Here is an 18,323-nt window from a genome sequence, read left to right as displayed (position 1 = left end):
GAGCCCACAAGCCACAACTACTAAGCCTGCATGCCACAACTACCGAAGCCCACGCACCTAGAGCCCGTGCTCTGCAAAAAGAGAAGCCACCATGATGAGAAGCCCGTGCACCACAATGAAGAGTAGCCCCCGCCCACCGCAACTAGAGAAAGCCCACATGCAGCAATGAAGACCCAATGCAGCCAAAAAAATAAATAAATAAATAAACGAATAAAAAGAAAAAAATAAATAAAGAAATCTATACCCAAACATATCCAGGACAACCTGCAAAAAAGCATAAACAAAACAGAGAGAGAAGTGAGAGAGAGATGCTAAAAAAAAAGTGTGTAAAGAATACCTACAAAGAAAAGACTATTTGTTGGGTGGTTATAGCAAAAATAGAAGCTAAGACACTATCATGGTAGCAGTGCTAAGAAAATAATAATTGTCAGCTTAGACTTGTGTACCCAGAAAAAAAATCTCTTTGAAGATCAAGGTTAAAAAAAAAGCATAAGAAACTGAAAAAATAATCCCAAAGGTTTACTACCAGTAGACCTTTATTAAAAGGGTCTCTGGAGCCCATGCAGCCCGCCACTGCCAAGGTCCCGTGATCCAGGGACAACTTCCCCAGGAGAACACAGGGAACGCACGCCTCAGGCTGTTGCAACGTCATGCTGGCCTCTGCAGCCGCAGGCTCACCCCGCATTCCGTACCCCTCCCTCCCCCCAGCCTGAGTGAGCCAGAGCCCCCTAATCAGCTGCTACTTTAACCCCATCCTGTCTGAGCGAAGAACAGACGCCCTCAGGCGACCTACATGCAGAGGCGGGGCCAAATCCAAAGCTGAACCCGGGGAGTTGTGCGAACAAAGAAGAGAAAGGGAAATAAAAAGGACAACCTGGAAGAAATGGACAAATTCTTAGAAAAGCACAACCTTCCAAGACTGAACCAGGAAGAAATAGAAAATATAAACAGACCAATCACAAGCACTGAAATTGAGACTGTGATTAAAAACCTTCCAACAAACAAAAGCCCAGGACCAGATGGATTCACAGGTGAATTCTATCAAACATTTAGAGAAGAGCTAACACCTATCCTTCTCAAACTCTTCCAAAATATACCAGAGGGAGGAACACTCCCAAACTCATTCTACAAGGCCACCATCACCCTGATACCAAAACCAGACAAAGATGTCACAAAGAAAGAAAACTACAGGCCAATATCACTGAAGAACACAGATGCACAAATTCTCAACAAAACACTAGCAAACAGAATCCAACAGCATATTAAAAGGATCAAACACCATGATCAAGCAGGGTTTCTCCCAGGAATGCCAGGATTCTTCAATATACACAAATCAATCAATGTGATAAACCATATTAACAAACTGAAGGAGAAAAACCATATGATCATCTCAATAGATGCAGAAAAAGCTTTTGACAAAATTCAACACCCATTTATGATAAAAACCCTCCAGAAAGTAGGCATAGAGGGAACTTACCTCAACATAATAAAGGCCATATATGACAAACCCACAGCCAACATCGTTCTCAATGGTGAAAAACTGAAACCATTTCCTCTAAAATCAGGAAAAAGACAAGGTTGTCCACTCTCACCACTATAATTCAACATAGTTTTGGAAGTTTTAGCCACAGAAATCAGAGAAGAAAAAGATAAAAAAGGAATCCAAACTGGAAAAGAAGAAGTAAAGCTGTCACTGTCTGCAGATGACATGATACTATACATAGAGAACCCTAAAGATGCTATCAGAAAACTACTAGAGCTAATCAGTGAATCTGGTAAAGTAGCAGGATACAAAATTAATGCACAGAAATCTCTTGCATTCCTATACACTAATGATGAAAACTCTGAAAGAGAAATTAAGAAAACACTCCCATTTACCACTGCAACAAAAAGGATAAAATATCTAGGAATAAACCTACCTAAGGAGACAAAAGAACTGTATGCAGGAAACTGTAAGACACTGATGAAAGAAATTAAAGATGATAAAAACAGATGGAGAAATATACCATGTTCTTGGATTGGAAGAATCAACACTGTGAAAATGACTCGACTACCCAAAGCAATCTACAGATTCAGTGCAATCCCTATCAAACTACCACTGGCATTTTTCACAGAACTAGAACAAAAAATTTCACAGTCTGTATGGAAACATAAAAGACCCCGAATAGCCAAAGCAATCTTGAGAAAGAAAAATGGAGCTGGAGGAATCAGGCTCCTGGACTTCAGACTGTACTACAAAGCTTCAGTAATCAAGATAGTATGGTACTGGCACAAAAACAGAAATATAGATCAATGGAACAGGACAGAAAGCCCAGAGATAAACCCACACACATATGGTCACCTTATTTTTGATACAGGAGGCAAAAACATACAGTGGAGAAAAGACAGCCTCTTCAATAAGTGGTGCTGGGAAAACTGGACAGGTACATGTAAAAGAACGAAATTAGAACACTCCCTAACACCATACACAAAAATAAACTCAAAATGGATTAAAGACCTAAATGTAAGGCCAGACACTATCAAACTCTTAGAGGAAGACATAGGCAGAACACTCTGTGACATAAATCACAGCAAGATCCTTTTTGACCCACCTCCTAGAGAAATGGAAATAAAAACAAAAATAAACAAATGGGACCTACTGAAACTCAAAAGCTTTTGCTCAGCAAAGGAAACCATAAACAAGACCAAAAGACAACCCTCAGAATGGGACAAAATATCTGCAAACGAAGCAACTGACAAAGGATTAATCTCTAAAATTTACAAGCAGCTCATGCAGCTCAATATCAAAAAAACAACCCAATCCAAAAATGGGCAGAAGACCTAAATAGACATTTCTCCAAAGAAGATATACAGATTGCCAACAAACACATGAAAGGATGCTCAACATCACTAATCATTAGAGAAATGCAAATCAAAACTACAATGAGGTATCAACTCACACCAGTCAGCATGGCCATCATCAAAAAATCTACAAACAATAACTGCTGGAGAGGGTGTGGAGAAAAGGGAACCCTCCTACACTGTTGATGGGAATGTAAACTGATACAGTCACTACGGAGAACAGTATGGAGGTTCCTTAAAAAACTAAAAGTAGAATTATCATATGACCCAGCAATCCCACTACTGGGCATATACCCTGAGAAAACCATAATTCAAAAAGAGTCATGTACCACAATGTTCACTGCAGCACTATTTACAATAGCCAGGACATGGAAGCAACCTAAGTGTCCATCGACAGATGAATGGATAAAGAAGATGTGGCACATATATACAATGGAATATTACTCAGCCATAAAAAGAAACAAAACTGAGTTATTTGTAGTGAGGTGGATGGACCTAGACTCTGTCATACAGAGTGAAGTCAGAAAGAGAAAAACTAATACCATATGCTAACACATATATATGGAATCTAAAAAAAAAAAAAAAAAATTGGTTCTGAAGAACCTAGGGGCATGACAGGAATAAAGACGCAGACGTAGAGAATGGACTTGAGGACACGGGGAGGGGCGAAGGGTAAGCTGGGACGAAGCGAGAGAGTGGCATGGACATATATACACTACCAAATGTAAAACAGATAGGTAGTGGGAAGCAGCTGCATAGCACAGGCAGATGGGCTTGGTGTTTTGTGACCACCTAGAGGGGTGGGATAGGGAGGGTGGAAGGGAGACGCAGGAGGGAGGAGATATGGGGATATATGTATATGTATAGCTGATTCACTTTGTTATAAAGCAGAAACTAACACACCATTGTAAAGCAATTATACTCCAATAAAGATGTTAAAAAAAAAAAAGGAATCTCTGATTCCAGAAGAAACTTCGAGACATAAGAACAAATAATGAGCAAAGGAAGAAGGTAATCATGTATGTAAATCTAAACAAAACTTGATTATATAAAATAGTTACAATGTTTTAATTGTGATATCATAAAAAGAGAACAAAAGCATTGATAAAATGGCTATCGTGTCAGGGCAGGTAACAAGTTAAAATATTCCTTACAGGACTTCCCTGGTGGCACAGTGGATAAGAATCTGCCTGCCAATGCAGGGGACACGGGTTCGATCCCTGGTCCGGGAAGATCCCACATGCCGTTGAGCAACTAAGCCCGTGTGCCACAACTACTGAGCCTGTGCTCTAGAGCCCGAGTGCCACAACTACTGAGCCCGCACGCCTAGAGCCCGTGCTCGGCAACGAGAGAAGCCACTGCAATGAGAAGTCCACGCACCGCTACTAAGAGTAGCCCGTGCTTGCCGCAACTAGAGAAAGCCTGTATGCAGCAACGAAAAAGAAAAATTCCTTACATTAACTGCTGAGGTAACTAAGCATTAAAAAATTTCTAGGGAAACCACTAACAGAATAGCAGTAGAGTATATAACTTCAAAATTAGCAAAGAAAAAATGCAATCTAAAAGAAAATAACAAAGGAGGGAAAAAAGCTTAACAAATGGGACAAACAGAAAGCACAAAATAAGATGGTGGAAACAATTACAAGGGTGATGAGGCTACAAAAGAATACAGGATGCTATGGGAAAATATGAGACCGAAACTCAATTTTGGTGGTAATTAGTAAGAATGCATGTGTTATGTCTGTGTGCATCCAATTTAGGAGGTGTGGGGGAGGTTTTCTTAGAGAAGTGATGTTTATTTAAATGGAGACCTGAAGAAACACCAAGTAAAATTTATTTAGAAAAAACTGGTGTGGGTAGGGGGTAGAGTGGCTTCTACAGAGAGGCAAAAGCATGTACAAATGTTCTGAAGCCAGAGTATATGACATTCAAGAAACAGAGAAAACCAATCTGAAGACTAAAGAAAGGTGCAAGATGAGACTGAATAGATAGGTAGGATCTGGATCTTGGTGAGTTAAGGATTTTAGACTTTATCCTAAGGACAATTCAAAGCCATTAAAGTGTGTGTGTGTGTGTTTTTTGTTTTTGTTTTTTTTTTAAAGTGTTTTTAAGCAGATGAGTGATATGGCCTTGATTTGGAATTTTTAAAAACCACCTGTTTCATCTATCCCTAGAGTCAGAGAAGGTTAGATCAGAAGGGACATGAAATCATTTAGATATGTTTTATTCTTCAGGTTTACTAAAATATGGTATCTTCTCAAGCATGGAACATAACATTTTCTTCCATATGTCTTCAGCCTTGGAAAACAAAAGTTCAGCACAGAAAAACAAGATGGATAATTTTATTGCCTTCATTAGTAGATATGGAAATATCTTCTGAATTGAACTTTAAAAAAAAACAAAACTATTCAGTATTTTCCTAACAGAGTAACAACAAACTTCATTTATAAACAGCATAGTTTATAATACATGATATCATAAAATGATACATTGCTCTAATTATAGTTTAACATCTCAGCTGACAGTGTCACCTACCTTAATCTCAGCCAAGAAACCAGACTAGAATGGCAGCAGCAGCAGCAACAAAGGATACTTAATAACAATTAAACATATCACTGAAATTTATATATTTCATTCAATGAAATATAAAATTTACCTGAAGTCTAGTTTATATTCGTCTCATACATAACTTATTTTTTAAAAAAATCTTATTCAATCTAGGAGACATGATTTCCAAAGTTAAGCCTACTGATAGCAATGTGAAATAATAATTTCTTAAAAGTGTTTTTAACTTAATCTGTTGCCAGTTAGCTTAAGGGAGAATAATTCTAAAAATGTCAAGTCAATACAGGTCAGTGTAATAATTAATGTTCATCATGACACAATGTTCCATATGTTGTTTAAGAAAGTATAAAGATATTTCAGGATAATTTCCATCCAATATGTTTAAAATAAGAAATTTCACTGCTAAAAAACCATAAATCCAATGATCAAGTATCAATTCTCAGTTTAGTTGTCAATAGCATTTGAAAATAGTGAAGATTTTTAATCCAGTAAATCCAATATGTCATATATCATACACGCCCTGGGGATACAAAAGAGAATACACAGGTTCCTGCTCCCAAAGGTTGATTACAGTGGGGAGATAAACACGGAAACAATTACAATGAAGTGAGAAATTTACTATAATGAAAATTCTACCAGAATATTCACTGGACCTCATGGTAGACAACACCACCAACAAGGCCAATAAAGCGCTGCTCTTTCACCTCTGCCCACATTTGATCTTGTTTTGTACAGAACCGGTAAATTCTTCATGGTTGTCACGATAATGATAAAGGTCCGTAAATTGCAAATTTCTTCCTGTACTTTGTAATTCAGGAGAAGCTTTTACTTTGGGCTCAGATTAAAATCGAAAAAAATTTTTTTTTGGTTATGCTAATTTTATTTCTACCTGTTTTTTAAGCTACTGCTCCAGGACAAAAGAATTCATAACTTATTTTCTCCCAGTTTCTGAGGCTCAGAGTATTTATACAAATCTGCAGAAATGAAAGTACACAAAGAAATCTCTCTAATATTTGAAATACCTGGTTAGAAGGTACAATGGAGAGGCAAATAGGAATGTATCTCTCAGGGTAACAATATTTTAAGTCAGTCTACAGTTTGTGGAAGAGAGGACAAGGAAAATGAGAAGTATGGAAACTGATTTATGAAGAAAAATTAGAGAAGCTATATAAAGATTAGCATGGAAAACAGAGGTTTAGACAGACAAAATAGTTTCAACAAATATTTACAGCACTAATAATAAGTAAAAGGAATAAATTTTCTCATATTGTTGCAGATGGAAAAGAAACCCCCAAACCCTAAAGGTTAGCATGGGAAAGAGAAGTCTGGAGATACAATAATTTCTACAAATATTTACAGTACTATTGAGTAAAATAATTATTGCAGATGGAAGAAATATAAAATGAAGGGTGGATGTTTCAGAGAGAGGAGCTTAATTGTCAGAGCTGTCAAACAACGATTTTTTGCACGTACTTACTGTCAATCAGAGGTTGAATTACCATCTTTTATATGACAGAATAAAAGAACCCTATATTGGGATGAAAGCTGAGCAGGATATTCTTTTGAGCATCTTTTACTTTGCTTATTTGGTTATTTTGTAGTCTTCTGATAACTGTTTTTGCCTATTTTTCTAAGGTGTCATGTTTTCCTCATTGGCTGTAGTTCTGTTTGATTAGCTGAATGGTTGTTAGTTACATCAGTTGTTAATACTGTCTCCAAATTTGAGACTTGAATTTTCACTCTCTTCACAGTGACGTTTATAACACTTAAGTTTTACATTTTAGTACAAATTTACACAATTATTGCATGGATTGTTATTTCTGCATCTTAAGAAATTCTTATTTTAAATTCATTAAGACATAATCCTTTATCTTTTCTAACTTAGTTTGCTTTTAACATTTAGCCCTTTAACCCAACTAAAATTACTTTTGTGAGCGGTGTAAGGTAGGGATCCATTTTTTCCCCCTCCAAATGGGTAACCAATTGCCCTGGAACTGTTTACTGAACAGGCCATCATCCTGGTGATTTATAATGACATCTCTTCTGGGCTTGCTAATCTGTCCTAGTGATTTGTATATGGCCCATAGCACCCTGTTTGCATTATTATACAGTCTTGATATGTTTTAGAGAAGTCCCTCACCACCTTGACTTGGTAATTCTTGGCTCTTTTAAGTTTTGCTCATAAATTTTATGATTGGCAAGTCATTTTTCACAATAAACCCTATCAGAATTTTGACTAGAATGACATTGAATTATTAAGTACATTAAAGATGAACTGCTGTCTTTTAGAGTCTTCCCATTCATTTAAAATATAATCACTCATTTTGGGAGTCTTCTTTTATAACCTTCAATAAAGTTTTATAATGTTCTCCATAAGGTCTTAGTTTATTAGCTTCATTCTTAGGTGTTTTAACGTTTTTCCTGCTTTTGTTGCTATTGTAGAAGATTTTTTAAAAACTGGATTTTCTAATTGGATGTTATCATACTAATCTCGTGAGTAGTACCTTTTCTGAACTCTTTCATCAGTTCTAAAACTTTACATAGATATTCTTTCATATTTTCTATATACATAATCATACTGTTTGTAAGTAACCACAATTTTGCTCATTCTTTCCTTATAACCTATTACTTATTATTGCTTACTTTCATATTTCTTTTTTTCTCATCACGTTACATGAGTCAAGACCTCTCATAAAATGTTGAAAATTTTTGTCATGTCCATTACTTTAAATCATTTGGTTATGATGTCCCTCATAGCAGAAGTACTCATCTATTCTTGGGGTGATAAGCATTTTTTATAATAAATGTGTCAGCTTTTGCAAATTTTTTCTGTAGCTATTAGGATGATATGGTTTTTTTTTTTTTGTAATGTGTAAAATCATAAAGGTGTCTCAAACGCAGAATCATCTGTGCTTCCCCACAGATGATTTATAATGTTTTTATAATTTATAATTTATATAAACATTTATAATGTTTATAAACATTTATAATTTATAAAAACATTTATAATGTTTTTATAATTTACTATATTCAATTTGCCAACATTTTGTTTAGAATTTTTGTACCTAGGTTTGTAAATAAGACTAGCTTGCAAATTTTCTTTCTTTTGCTATCTGTGCCTTGTTTTGATAAAGATTATATCAATATTTCTCTCTTTTCTATTCTTTAAAATAGTCTGTAAAAGATAAGAATTATCTGCTGCCTTAAGGTTATATAAAGTTACCTGTAAAACCATTTGGGATTAATAATTTTATAGATTTATAGGTCAGACAATCCATAAATTATCTACATTATTTATGGCTAGATTATCTACTGGGTTTACAGATTACAGCATCTAATTTGAATAAAATAACTCACAAAATGAACAAATGGCTTAAATGAGTATTGTTGCAAAATTACAGAGTGAGAATAATGTGAAAAAAGTAAGCACTAGCAAATAATAGACAAACAAAGGCAGAACTAATCCTGCTACTACTAGTATGAGCACTTTATTAATTATACTATAAGGTATGAACAGTGAAGTCAGTCCAAAAGTTTTTTTAGTTCTTAAGAAACCATTTGAAATAAGGATTTATACCTTGTATTATTACTAATGAAAACACTCCAAAGTCTACACTGTGTAATAAGATACTGGGGGTGAAGTCACCACGATTAGCAAGACATTTAAAAATTGTTTATAACATCTTTATTTCAACCTTAAAAATTTTAATTTGTGGAAATATTAGTACATATAAGGTACTGGTGTGTATAGATACACACATACATGTGCTACATTAAAAAAAAATTTGGTATGCAAGTAGACAAAGTTAGAGCTTACCAATCTATACCACAGCAGAATAGTTTTATAAAAGAAAATCTGATTTGTTACTCTCTGCTTAAAGAAACCTAGCAGCTTTCTACGGCCCTAAGAAAAGTCAAAATCCTTAATATTTCCTACATGGCTTTCTCACAATCTTACCCCTACCTATTTCTTTAGCCTCACCTATTACCATTCTCTCCCTTGCTTTATACACTACAAGCCACACTAAACTAAATGACTTTTCAGCCTCAGAATGTTCACATATATATTTGTGCACTTTGCCTAGAATATCAAAATAATTTAAATAAGTAACTACATTACTTATTTTCTATATATACTTGGGTCTGCCTTATTACTTAAATTCATAGAATCACAGAATGTAAGGACTGGAAATTTACTTTTAAAATGTCATCTATTCCAACCACTCATCTGATGCTTTTGAATGCCTCTAATGATAAGGCAACCAGGGAATCATTTTCCCCTTTCCCCTTTAAAAAAATGTCTGATCTTTAGAAATATTCTTTCTTATATGGACCTGAAATCTGTTTCCACCTAACTTCTAGGTAGTGATCCTAATTCTACTCATTGGGCCATTCAGAGAAAGTTCAGTCCTACTTTAGTGGAAGAGCCATAGAAATATTTACAGATAACTACCATGTTACTTCCAAGTCTTCTCTTCTGTGGTGGTAGGGAACAGGAGGTAGAGAGTAGGGAGAGACTAATGTCTGAGTATCTTTTATGAGTTGGTTACTTTATATTTAACTTTCATATTGCTCCAATGAGTTTGTTATTATTATTGCCAAGTAACAAATGAGGAAATTAAAGCTCTGATAGGTAAAGTTAACTATTCATGTAACTTAAGTAGCAGAGCTGGGATTTCAACCACAAGTCCGTCACAGATACCAAAGCCTATGTTTTAGTCTCTTTAGAACACTGAACTGCCTCCCACAAAGGAGAAGAGATATAAGAGGGTATGAAACATGGAAAAGCAAGACAAACAAAAATTCTAAAAATCCCATGCTTTCTAACTTCCAAAATTCAATGTATTGATATATTTTTGTCCTTAAGACTTGTATCAAAATCATCTTCAACATTTCTTTCTCTGTCTTATAACCTACCTAATTATTATCTCAAATTTCTCAGATCTTACTACATAAATAAACTCACACAACCTACAATTAGGGAAGCAAAAAGAGAAAAGTATTTCCATATTTCAGCCTCCCTCAATTTTAATGTCTTACACATTGAAAAGATTATCTTCTTTAAACACTGACTAGTGTACTCTTCTTTACAGCCTCCAACACCACACTGCCTTCTGCAATCAAACTTAATGCTGACATTTTTTCTGGCTTTGAGACCTGACAACACTATCCTTAACTTGTATTAACAAAAGCCACTTGTTCTCTCTTCTCCAGGCAAACACTTGTTTGGCATCCTCTACAAGCACTTTACGGTCTTCCTTCTTTTCCTCTGAGAATCACAACTCTTCCTTCAATTAACAATTAGATAAGACCAATACAGCCTCATCATTCATGCTTCTTAGGAAAAATGTTATCTCCATATAGTTAATTATATTATATTTATCACATGCATTAACTTTTCTCTTTCCCTAGTTAGATTATAAACAATTGAATACAAATCATCTATTTCTTTCTATTTTTCACCTAAGTGCAAAAAACTGAACAGCAAGTGCTTAATGAATGTTCTCAGCTGTACATTACAAAAATACATTTTTATCATATATATCTTTTTATTTGTACACTTTTCTTTTAGGTTGCTTGCTAGAATTCTCTCACCATACACTTTATTGTGAAAAAACATTGAGAGAAACTCTCACTTCCAGTTTTATAAACAAAGCCAAATGTAATACAAAAGCTCTAATTTAACACTTCTCTCTAGTCCATACTACATAGGTTAATTACAAGTAATATTACTTCTAAAGTAAATTTCTCTGTGAATATAAGGTTATATATATTTAGAAATACTAAAACATAAAATTATATATCACACACACACATAAACACACATACCACACACATACACACAAATCTTACCTTGCTGAGTATTTTGTTCTTGCATTCGATTCACAGTGAGGTCTAAGGGGCCTTCCTGCTCTTCCTGAAGGGAGTTTTCTGCTTGATTCATTTGGATACTCTTACATATTAGACTTGGTCCAATTGAACCATTTCTATTCTCTTGAATTTTACCACTTTTTGAAATATATTCAATTGCAAACTGACGTATCATCTTTTTCATTAATTCCTGAGCAACTAGGGGAATGTTAGGATCACAGTTCTGAGGCAGATCTAGGGAAGAAATAAATATAATAAGAATTAAAAAAGAGAATGCAAAATACCGATGTTTAAATTTATCTTAATTACAAATTAATGATTTCACAAGTCTCAGATTCGGTCCATAATTGCGAATGGTTTCTAGGACTTAGCAATAAAAACCTTGTTGGTTTAATTAGTATTATGAGAATATATCAACCCCAAACTTGGCATTTTTAATTGTTTCTTAAAAATAATTATTTTTGGTCCCAAACTAAAATATAAACAACTAGACATAAAAACAGACAGCTTATTTTCAGAGTTTTAATTCAAATGTATTCTATAAGATACTAAGACACTTAGTATGTGAACATAAATTGTATATATAAGTAAAGTAACCAAGCAAGTTTTAACCTAATAGAGTAGGTATACACATTAACTATTAAAGAAAATATCTAAACTCTGTAACTATTTATTACCATTAATTCTTCAATTCTGTCAAATGTACACTTCATATATAGCCTAAATGTCATCAAGGATTTTTTTCTTTTTTCAACTTTTCATATTGAGAAATTTCAATCAGAAAGAAAAAAATAAAGAACACTACAATGACACAGACAGCCTCTATCAAGATTCAAGAATTGTTAGCATTCTGCCACATTAGCCTTCTTTTTACTTTTATTGGTTTGCAGAACTACCGGAAAGTAAATTGCAGAATTATGAGATTTCACTCTTAAATATTTCAGTGCACATCTACTAAGATTCCCCTATAAAAACAGCAGTACCACTATTGAGGGTCTTAATCAGTCCTTGGTCCCAAAACATGTTGGTCAGCTACAACCAAAATAAAGAACAGCAGTCATATACAATTCTGCTTGAAACCTGTACAAGAGGTAAAAACAATTGAATGATTTTATAAGAGGTGTGGAATAAAGACAGACCACTTATAAACACAGTATATAATAAGTAATAAAGAGTTTTGATATTGGATGGTGGTGGCTTTTTTCACACACACACTACTGGCCTCACCCCAATCCTTTTATTTACTCTGCTCCTTCAGAGGCAGAAAGATTGCTGAACTAGGAAGGATGACTAAGTGTATTTGGTTAGGCTCCATACTTCTTCCTCTTAGAAGTGGGCCTACTTCTAGAGATAATGGGTTGGCCAAAAAGTTTGTTTGGGTTTTTCTGTAAGATGTTATGGAAAAACCCAAACGAACTTTTTGGCCAAACCAACATGCTCCTCTGCTCCTTAAATGCCTCAACTCTTACCCAGGCAGATCAGTGCTGTGTGAATAGGCCTGACCTGATCCTGGGCTGTCTGAGACTGAAGGGTTGAGTCTCCTTAGTTTTGGGGTTCAGTATTAGCTGGAGCAATTGTCTAAGAGATGTGAAGGCAAGTCCTCCAACTAGCAACCACTTTTATAGATCCATGATTCTAAAATGCAAGAAGATTAGAAAACATACTATTTAAAGGTGAGGAAAGGCAACAAAACTACCTCCACCATGACCACCACTGTATCTGGTAGCAAAATGTGACCTCAGCCGACATCAATCTGTTTACGGTCCTGCAGAAATATCAATATATTTGATCACAGGGTGCTGTTTTGGACCTGCTGGAGATGTTACATAATAAACATCTCTGTTACATTAGCTCTTTCAAAACAAAGAACGTTGAATTCTGAAAAAACATTTGAGAAGGGATTATGGGCCTATAAAAAAAGTAACATTTTAGTCCTCACATTTATTCTTTGTTTAGAGCCCAGTAGGGAAGAGAGGAACTATTTGTTTCTGAGTACTAGAAAAAAAGACTTGGCTATACAGTTGAGCACTGAGCAACATGCGTTTGCACTGCGGGGGTACACACAGACATGGATTTTTTTCCAATAAATACATACTACGGTACTGCACAGTCCATGGTTGGTCAGTCTGTGGATGTGGAACCCCGAGTACAGAGGGCCCGCTGCAAAGTTAGACTCATTTTTCACTGTGCAGAGGGTCAGTGCTCCTAACCCCCACGTTGTCCAAGGGTCAACTGTATATATCACATGCCTGTGGCTCATTTATTTTATAACTGGAGGTTTGTACCTCTTAATTTCCCCCTTCACCTATTTCATCCCCCAACACCCCTCCCCTCTGGCAACTACCTGTTTGTTCTCTGTAACTATGAGTCTGTTTTAGCTTAGTTTGTTTTTGTTTTGTTTCTTAGAGTCCACATATAAATGAGAATATACAACACAAGAAATATGGTCAATAATACTGTATTAACTTTGTATGAGGACAGTTGCTTACTAGACTTATTATGGTGATCATTTCATCATGCATGCAAATGTGAATCACTCCATAGTATACCTGAAACTAAAATAATATTGTATGTCAACTATATTTTAATGAAAAAAGAAAGACTTAGCTATAGATTGAAATCTTAGCCATCTTCCTGAATTCAGGCTAGTTACATACCCCTCCGTGTTTTAGTTTCTCTGTTCATAAAAATGGAAATGATAATAGAACCTTGGAAGTCATAATAAGTCTTGCTTACAGGATATTTTAAAGTTCTATGAGATTGTAGATAAAATACTGAACTCCTGTACTTGTCATTTTAATAGCTGACATTTACTCCACTGTTATCTTAGGTTATAGTGAAAATAACAAGACAAACAAAAAGATGCAGGCTGAGCAGTTATCTTTTATGTAAATCATAAAATGTCAAATAAGTAAATATATTAACTAACTAGGTTAATATGTAAAATTATTAACTAGCTGGGAAAACACAAAGGACATAATTTCTAAGCCCATGTGATATACTGTGCTCCAGAATAGTTAATATTAGCACATGTAACCCAACTAAAGTGATCTGTATCAAAACGAGAAATTTCCATGTTACACATAAGGATTCCCAATTTATACCATTTCTTGATTTTTACTTCCAGGAATCCCTGAAGGCATCTGTGAACACTCTTTTCCATCTTTTTTCAAACCTAATCTTGCTTTGAATTATGTGTTAAAAGGAGATACTGATTTACTTCCAGGTATTTTGGTTAATTATCCTGTAATGTATTGGCTAATATCACTTTATAAATTCAAAATAATTATATTTATCAAAAAACCACAGAAATATGATCAGACATATCATGTGACTAGGGCTATACTTTAGAGTTGAGTTTAGAGCTAAGTTTAAAGCAGAATAGATAATGCTACTTTATTCTATTCATCTACTCAGTTTTTGTTTGTTTATACTGGGAATAAGTCTGTGTGTGAGACCAAAGGACTTGGCAAAAACAAACAAACAAGATAAAAAAGAGAAAGACACAGAAAATGCTGCTCAGCTGCTGATTAGTGAGCCTACTAGAATACTTGTGCAAGTTATCATAACTATAAAAAAAAATTGAGTTAAATAAAGATCTAGGCCAGGGATATAAACTCAGATGGTTTCAAAATTCAGGCAACTAAAACACTGGGCTAGAAGAGAAAATATGCTGCCAAATGGAAATAGTATGCCCCCAAGAAGACAGAAATAATTTATTTTTGCCCTATCTCTTCATTTTCCAAATTTAACTAATTCAAGAGTTTAGGCAAGTTGTTTGTGGTAGCCAGATTCAAGATGGTCCTTAATGATTCCCACTCCCACCTCCTGGTTTCCAGTGTTGTGTAGTCCCTTCCACATTGTATCAAGGATGGAATGTGTGATTACTAATAACATACTGCAGAAGTGTATGTCACTTCCAAGATTAGGTTATAAAAGAATATGGTTTCTACCCTGGATACTCTGAACACTGGTGTTCGCTGTGACCCCCACCCACACTATTCTGTCCTCTTGCTCTCTCATCACTCACTCTGGAGAAAGCCGTACTGTGAGCGGCACTGAGGAGGCTCACAAGGAGAGGAACTGAAGTCTCCTGCAAACAGCCAAATGACTGAACTTGGAAGAAGATGCTCAAGACCAATCAACTCCCAAATGACTGAAAAGGAAAACAACACAGCAAAAGTTATGTGATGAAGCTAAAGCAGTGCTTAGAGAGCAATTTACAGCAATAAACACATACATTAAAAAAAATTCAACCCAATAACCCAATAACCTAACCTTCCTCCTTAAGAGAAAACGAATTGAAAATTAAACCCAAAGCAAGCACAGAGAAGAAAATAAATAAAAAGTTAGGGCAGAAAAAAATAAGATAGAGAATAGAAAGACAACAGAGAAGAGCAATAAAACCAAAAGTTGGTTCTTTGAAAAGATCAAAAATTTGACCAAGAATAAAAACCAGAATAGATTTAAGTTTGTAAAATCAGAAATGAAGGAAGCAATATCACCATTAACATTAAAAGTAATCAAGAAATACTACAAAAAAAAAAAAAGCTATACATCAACACATTAGATATCCTAGATGAAATGGCCAAATTCCTAGAAAGACACAAACTATCAAACTCACTCAAGAAGTAACAGTAAACACCTGGACCTGCAAGTAAAAAGACTGAATTAGTAACCAAAAATCTTGCCACAAAGAAAAGCCCAGGGACACACAGATTTACTGGTGAATTCTATTATACATTTAAAGAGGAATTAAAACCAATCTTTCACACACTCCAAAACAAGAAATGAGGAAGGAACACTTCCCAACTCATTCTATGAGGGCAATATTAGCCTGATACCAAAACTGGACAAGAAATCACATGAAAAGAAAACTACTAAATGAAATGAAAACTATCCAAAAATCCAGTTGACCCTTGAGCTACATGGGTTTGAGCTGTGCGGGTCCACTTATATGTGGATTTTTTCAATAGTAAATACTACAGTACTACACAATCTGTGACTGGTTGAATCTGTGGATGTGGAAATGCAAATACAGAGGGCTGACCATAAGTCATAAACAGATTTTCAACTGCATGAAGGGTCAGCCCCTATCCACCACATTGTTCAAGGGCCAACTCTCCTATCACACAGAAACAGGCAACACATAAAAAGGATTATACAACAAGACAAGGTTGTCCACGCTCACCACTATTATTCGACATAGTTTTGGAAGTTTTAGCCATAGCAATCAGAGAAGAAAAAGAAATAAAACGAATCCAAATCGGAAAAGAAGAAGTAAAGCTGTCACTGTTTGCAGATGACATGATACTATATACAGAGAATCCTAAAGATGCTATCAGAAAACTACTAGAGCTAATCAATGAATTTGGTAAAGTAGCAGGATACAAAATTAATGCACAGAAATCTCTAGCATTCCTATACACTAATGATGAAAAATCTGAAAGAGAAATTAAGGAAACACTCCCATTTACCATTGCAACAAAAAGAATAAAACACCTAGGAATAAACTTACCTAAGGAGACAAAAGACCTGTATGCAGAAAACTGTAAGACACTGATGAAAGAAATTAAAGATGATACAAACAGATGGAGAGATATACCATGTTCTTGGATTGGAAGAATCAATATTGTAAAAATGACTATACTACCCAAAGCAATCTACAGATTCAATGCAATCCCTATCAAACTACCACAGGCATTTTTCACAGAACTAGAACAAAAAATTTCACAATTTTTATGGAAACACAAAAGACCCCGAATAGCCAAAGCAATCTTGAGAAAGAAAAATGGAGCTGGTGGAATCAGGCTCCCTGACTTCAGACTATACTACAAAGCAACAGTAATCAAGACAGTATGGTACTGGCACAAAAACAGAAATATAGATCAATGGAACAGGACAGAAAGCCCAGAGATAAACCCACGCACATATGGTCACCTTATTTTTGATAAAGGAGGCAAGAATATACAATGGAGAAAAGACAGCCTCTTCAGTAAGTGGTGCTGGGAAAACTGGACAACTACATGTAAAAGAACAAAATTAGAACACTCCTTAACACCATACACAAAAATAAACCCAAAATGGATTAAAGACCTAAATGTAAGGCAAGACACTATCAAACTCTTAGAGGAAAACATAGGCAGAACACTCTATGACATAAATCACAGCAAGATCCCTTTTGACCCACCTCCTAGAGAAATGGAAATAAAAACAAAAATAAACAAATGGGACATAATGAAACTCAAAAGCTTTTGCTCAGCAAAGGAAACCATAAACAAGATGAGAAGACAACCCTCAGAATGGGAGAAAATATCGGCAAACGAAACAACTGACAAAGGATTAATCTCCAAAATTTACAACCAGCTCATGAAGCTCAATATCAAAAAAAAACCCAATCCAAAAATGGGCAGAAGACCTGAATAGACATTTCTCCAAAGAAGATATACAGATTGCCAACAAACACATGAAAGGATGCTCAACATCACTAATCATTAGAGAAATGCAAATCAAAACTGCAATGAGATATCATCCCACACCAGTCAGAATGGCCATCAACAAAAAATCTACAAACAATAAATGCTGGAGGGGGTGTGGAGAACAGGGAACCCTCTTGCACTGTTGGTGGGAATGTAAATTGACACAGCCACTTTGGAGAACAGTATGGAGGTTCCTTAAAAACCTAAAAATAGAACTACCATACGACCCAGCAATCCTACTACTGGGTATGTACCCTAAGAAAACCATAATTCAAAAAGAGTCATGTACCACAATGCTCACTGAAGCTCTATTTACAATAGCCAGGGCATGGAAACAATCTAAGTGTCCATCGACAGATGAATGGATAAAGAAGATGTGGCACATATACACAACGGAGTATTACTCAGCCATAAAAAGAAACGAAACTGAGTTATTTGTAGCGAGACAGATGGACCCAGAGTCTGTCACACAGAGTGAAGTAAGTTAGCAAGAGAAAAATAAATACTGTATGCTAACACATTATGTGGAATCTGAAAAGAAAAAAAAATGTTTCTGAAGAACCTAGG

At 35.2% G+C, this 18,323-nt stretch overlaps 1 protein-coding gene across 9 annotated transcripts in view; it reads right to left on the bottom strand.

Moving 5' to 3' along the window:
• LCORL (ligand dependent nuclear receptor corepressor like) overlaps nt 1–18,323 on the bottom strand; it is a 182,034-nt gene that overhangs the window by 45,941 nt on the left and 117,770 nt on the right. For all 9 annotated transcript variants that reach the window (XM_036852217.1, XM_036852215.1, XM_036852220.1 and 6 more), the window contains one exon: nt 11,260–11,511. In XM_036852217.1, the coding sequence (XP_036708112.1) occupies nt 11,260–11,511 (252 nt within the window). The remainder of the gene's footprint in view (nt 1–11,259; nt 11,512–18,323) is intronic.

The sequence above is a fragment of the Balaenoptera musculus genome, chromosome 5 (genome assembly GCF_009873245.2).
Source record: "Balaenoptera musculus isolate JJ_BM4_2016_0621 chromosome 5, mBalMus1.pri.v3, whole genome shotgun sequence".
Classification (NCBI taxonomy): domain Eukaryota; kingdom Metazoa; phylum Chordata; class Mammalia; order Artiodactyla; family Balaenopteridae; genus Balaenoptera; species Balaenoptera musculus.
The sequence above is the reverse complement of the archived record's forward strand: the minus strand, read 5'-3'. Positions and strand labels throughout refer to the sequence as shown.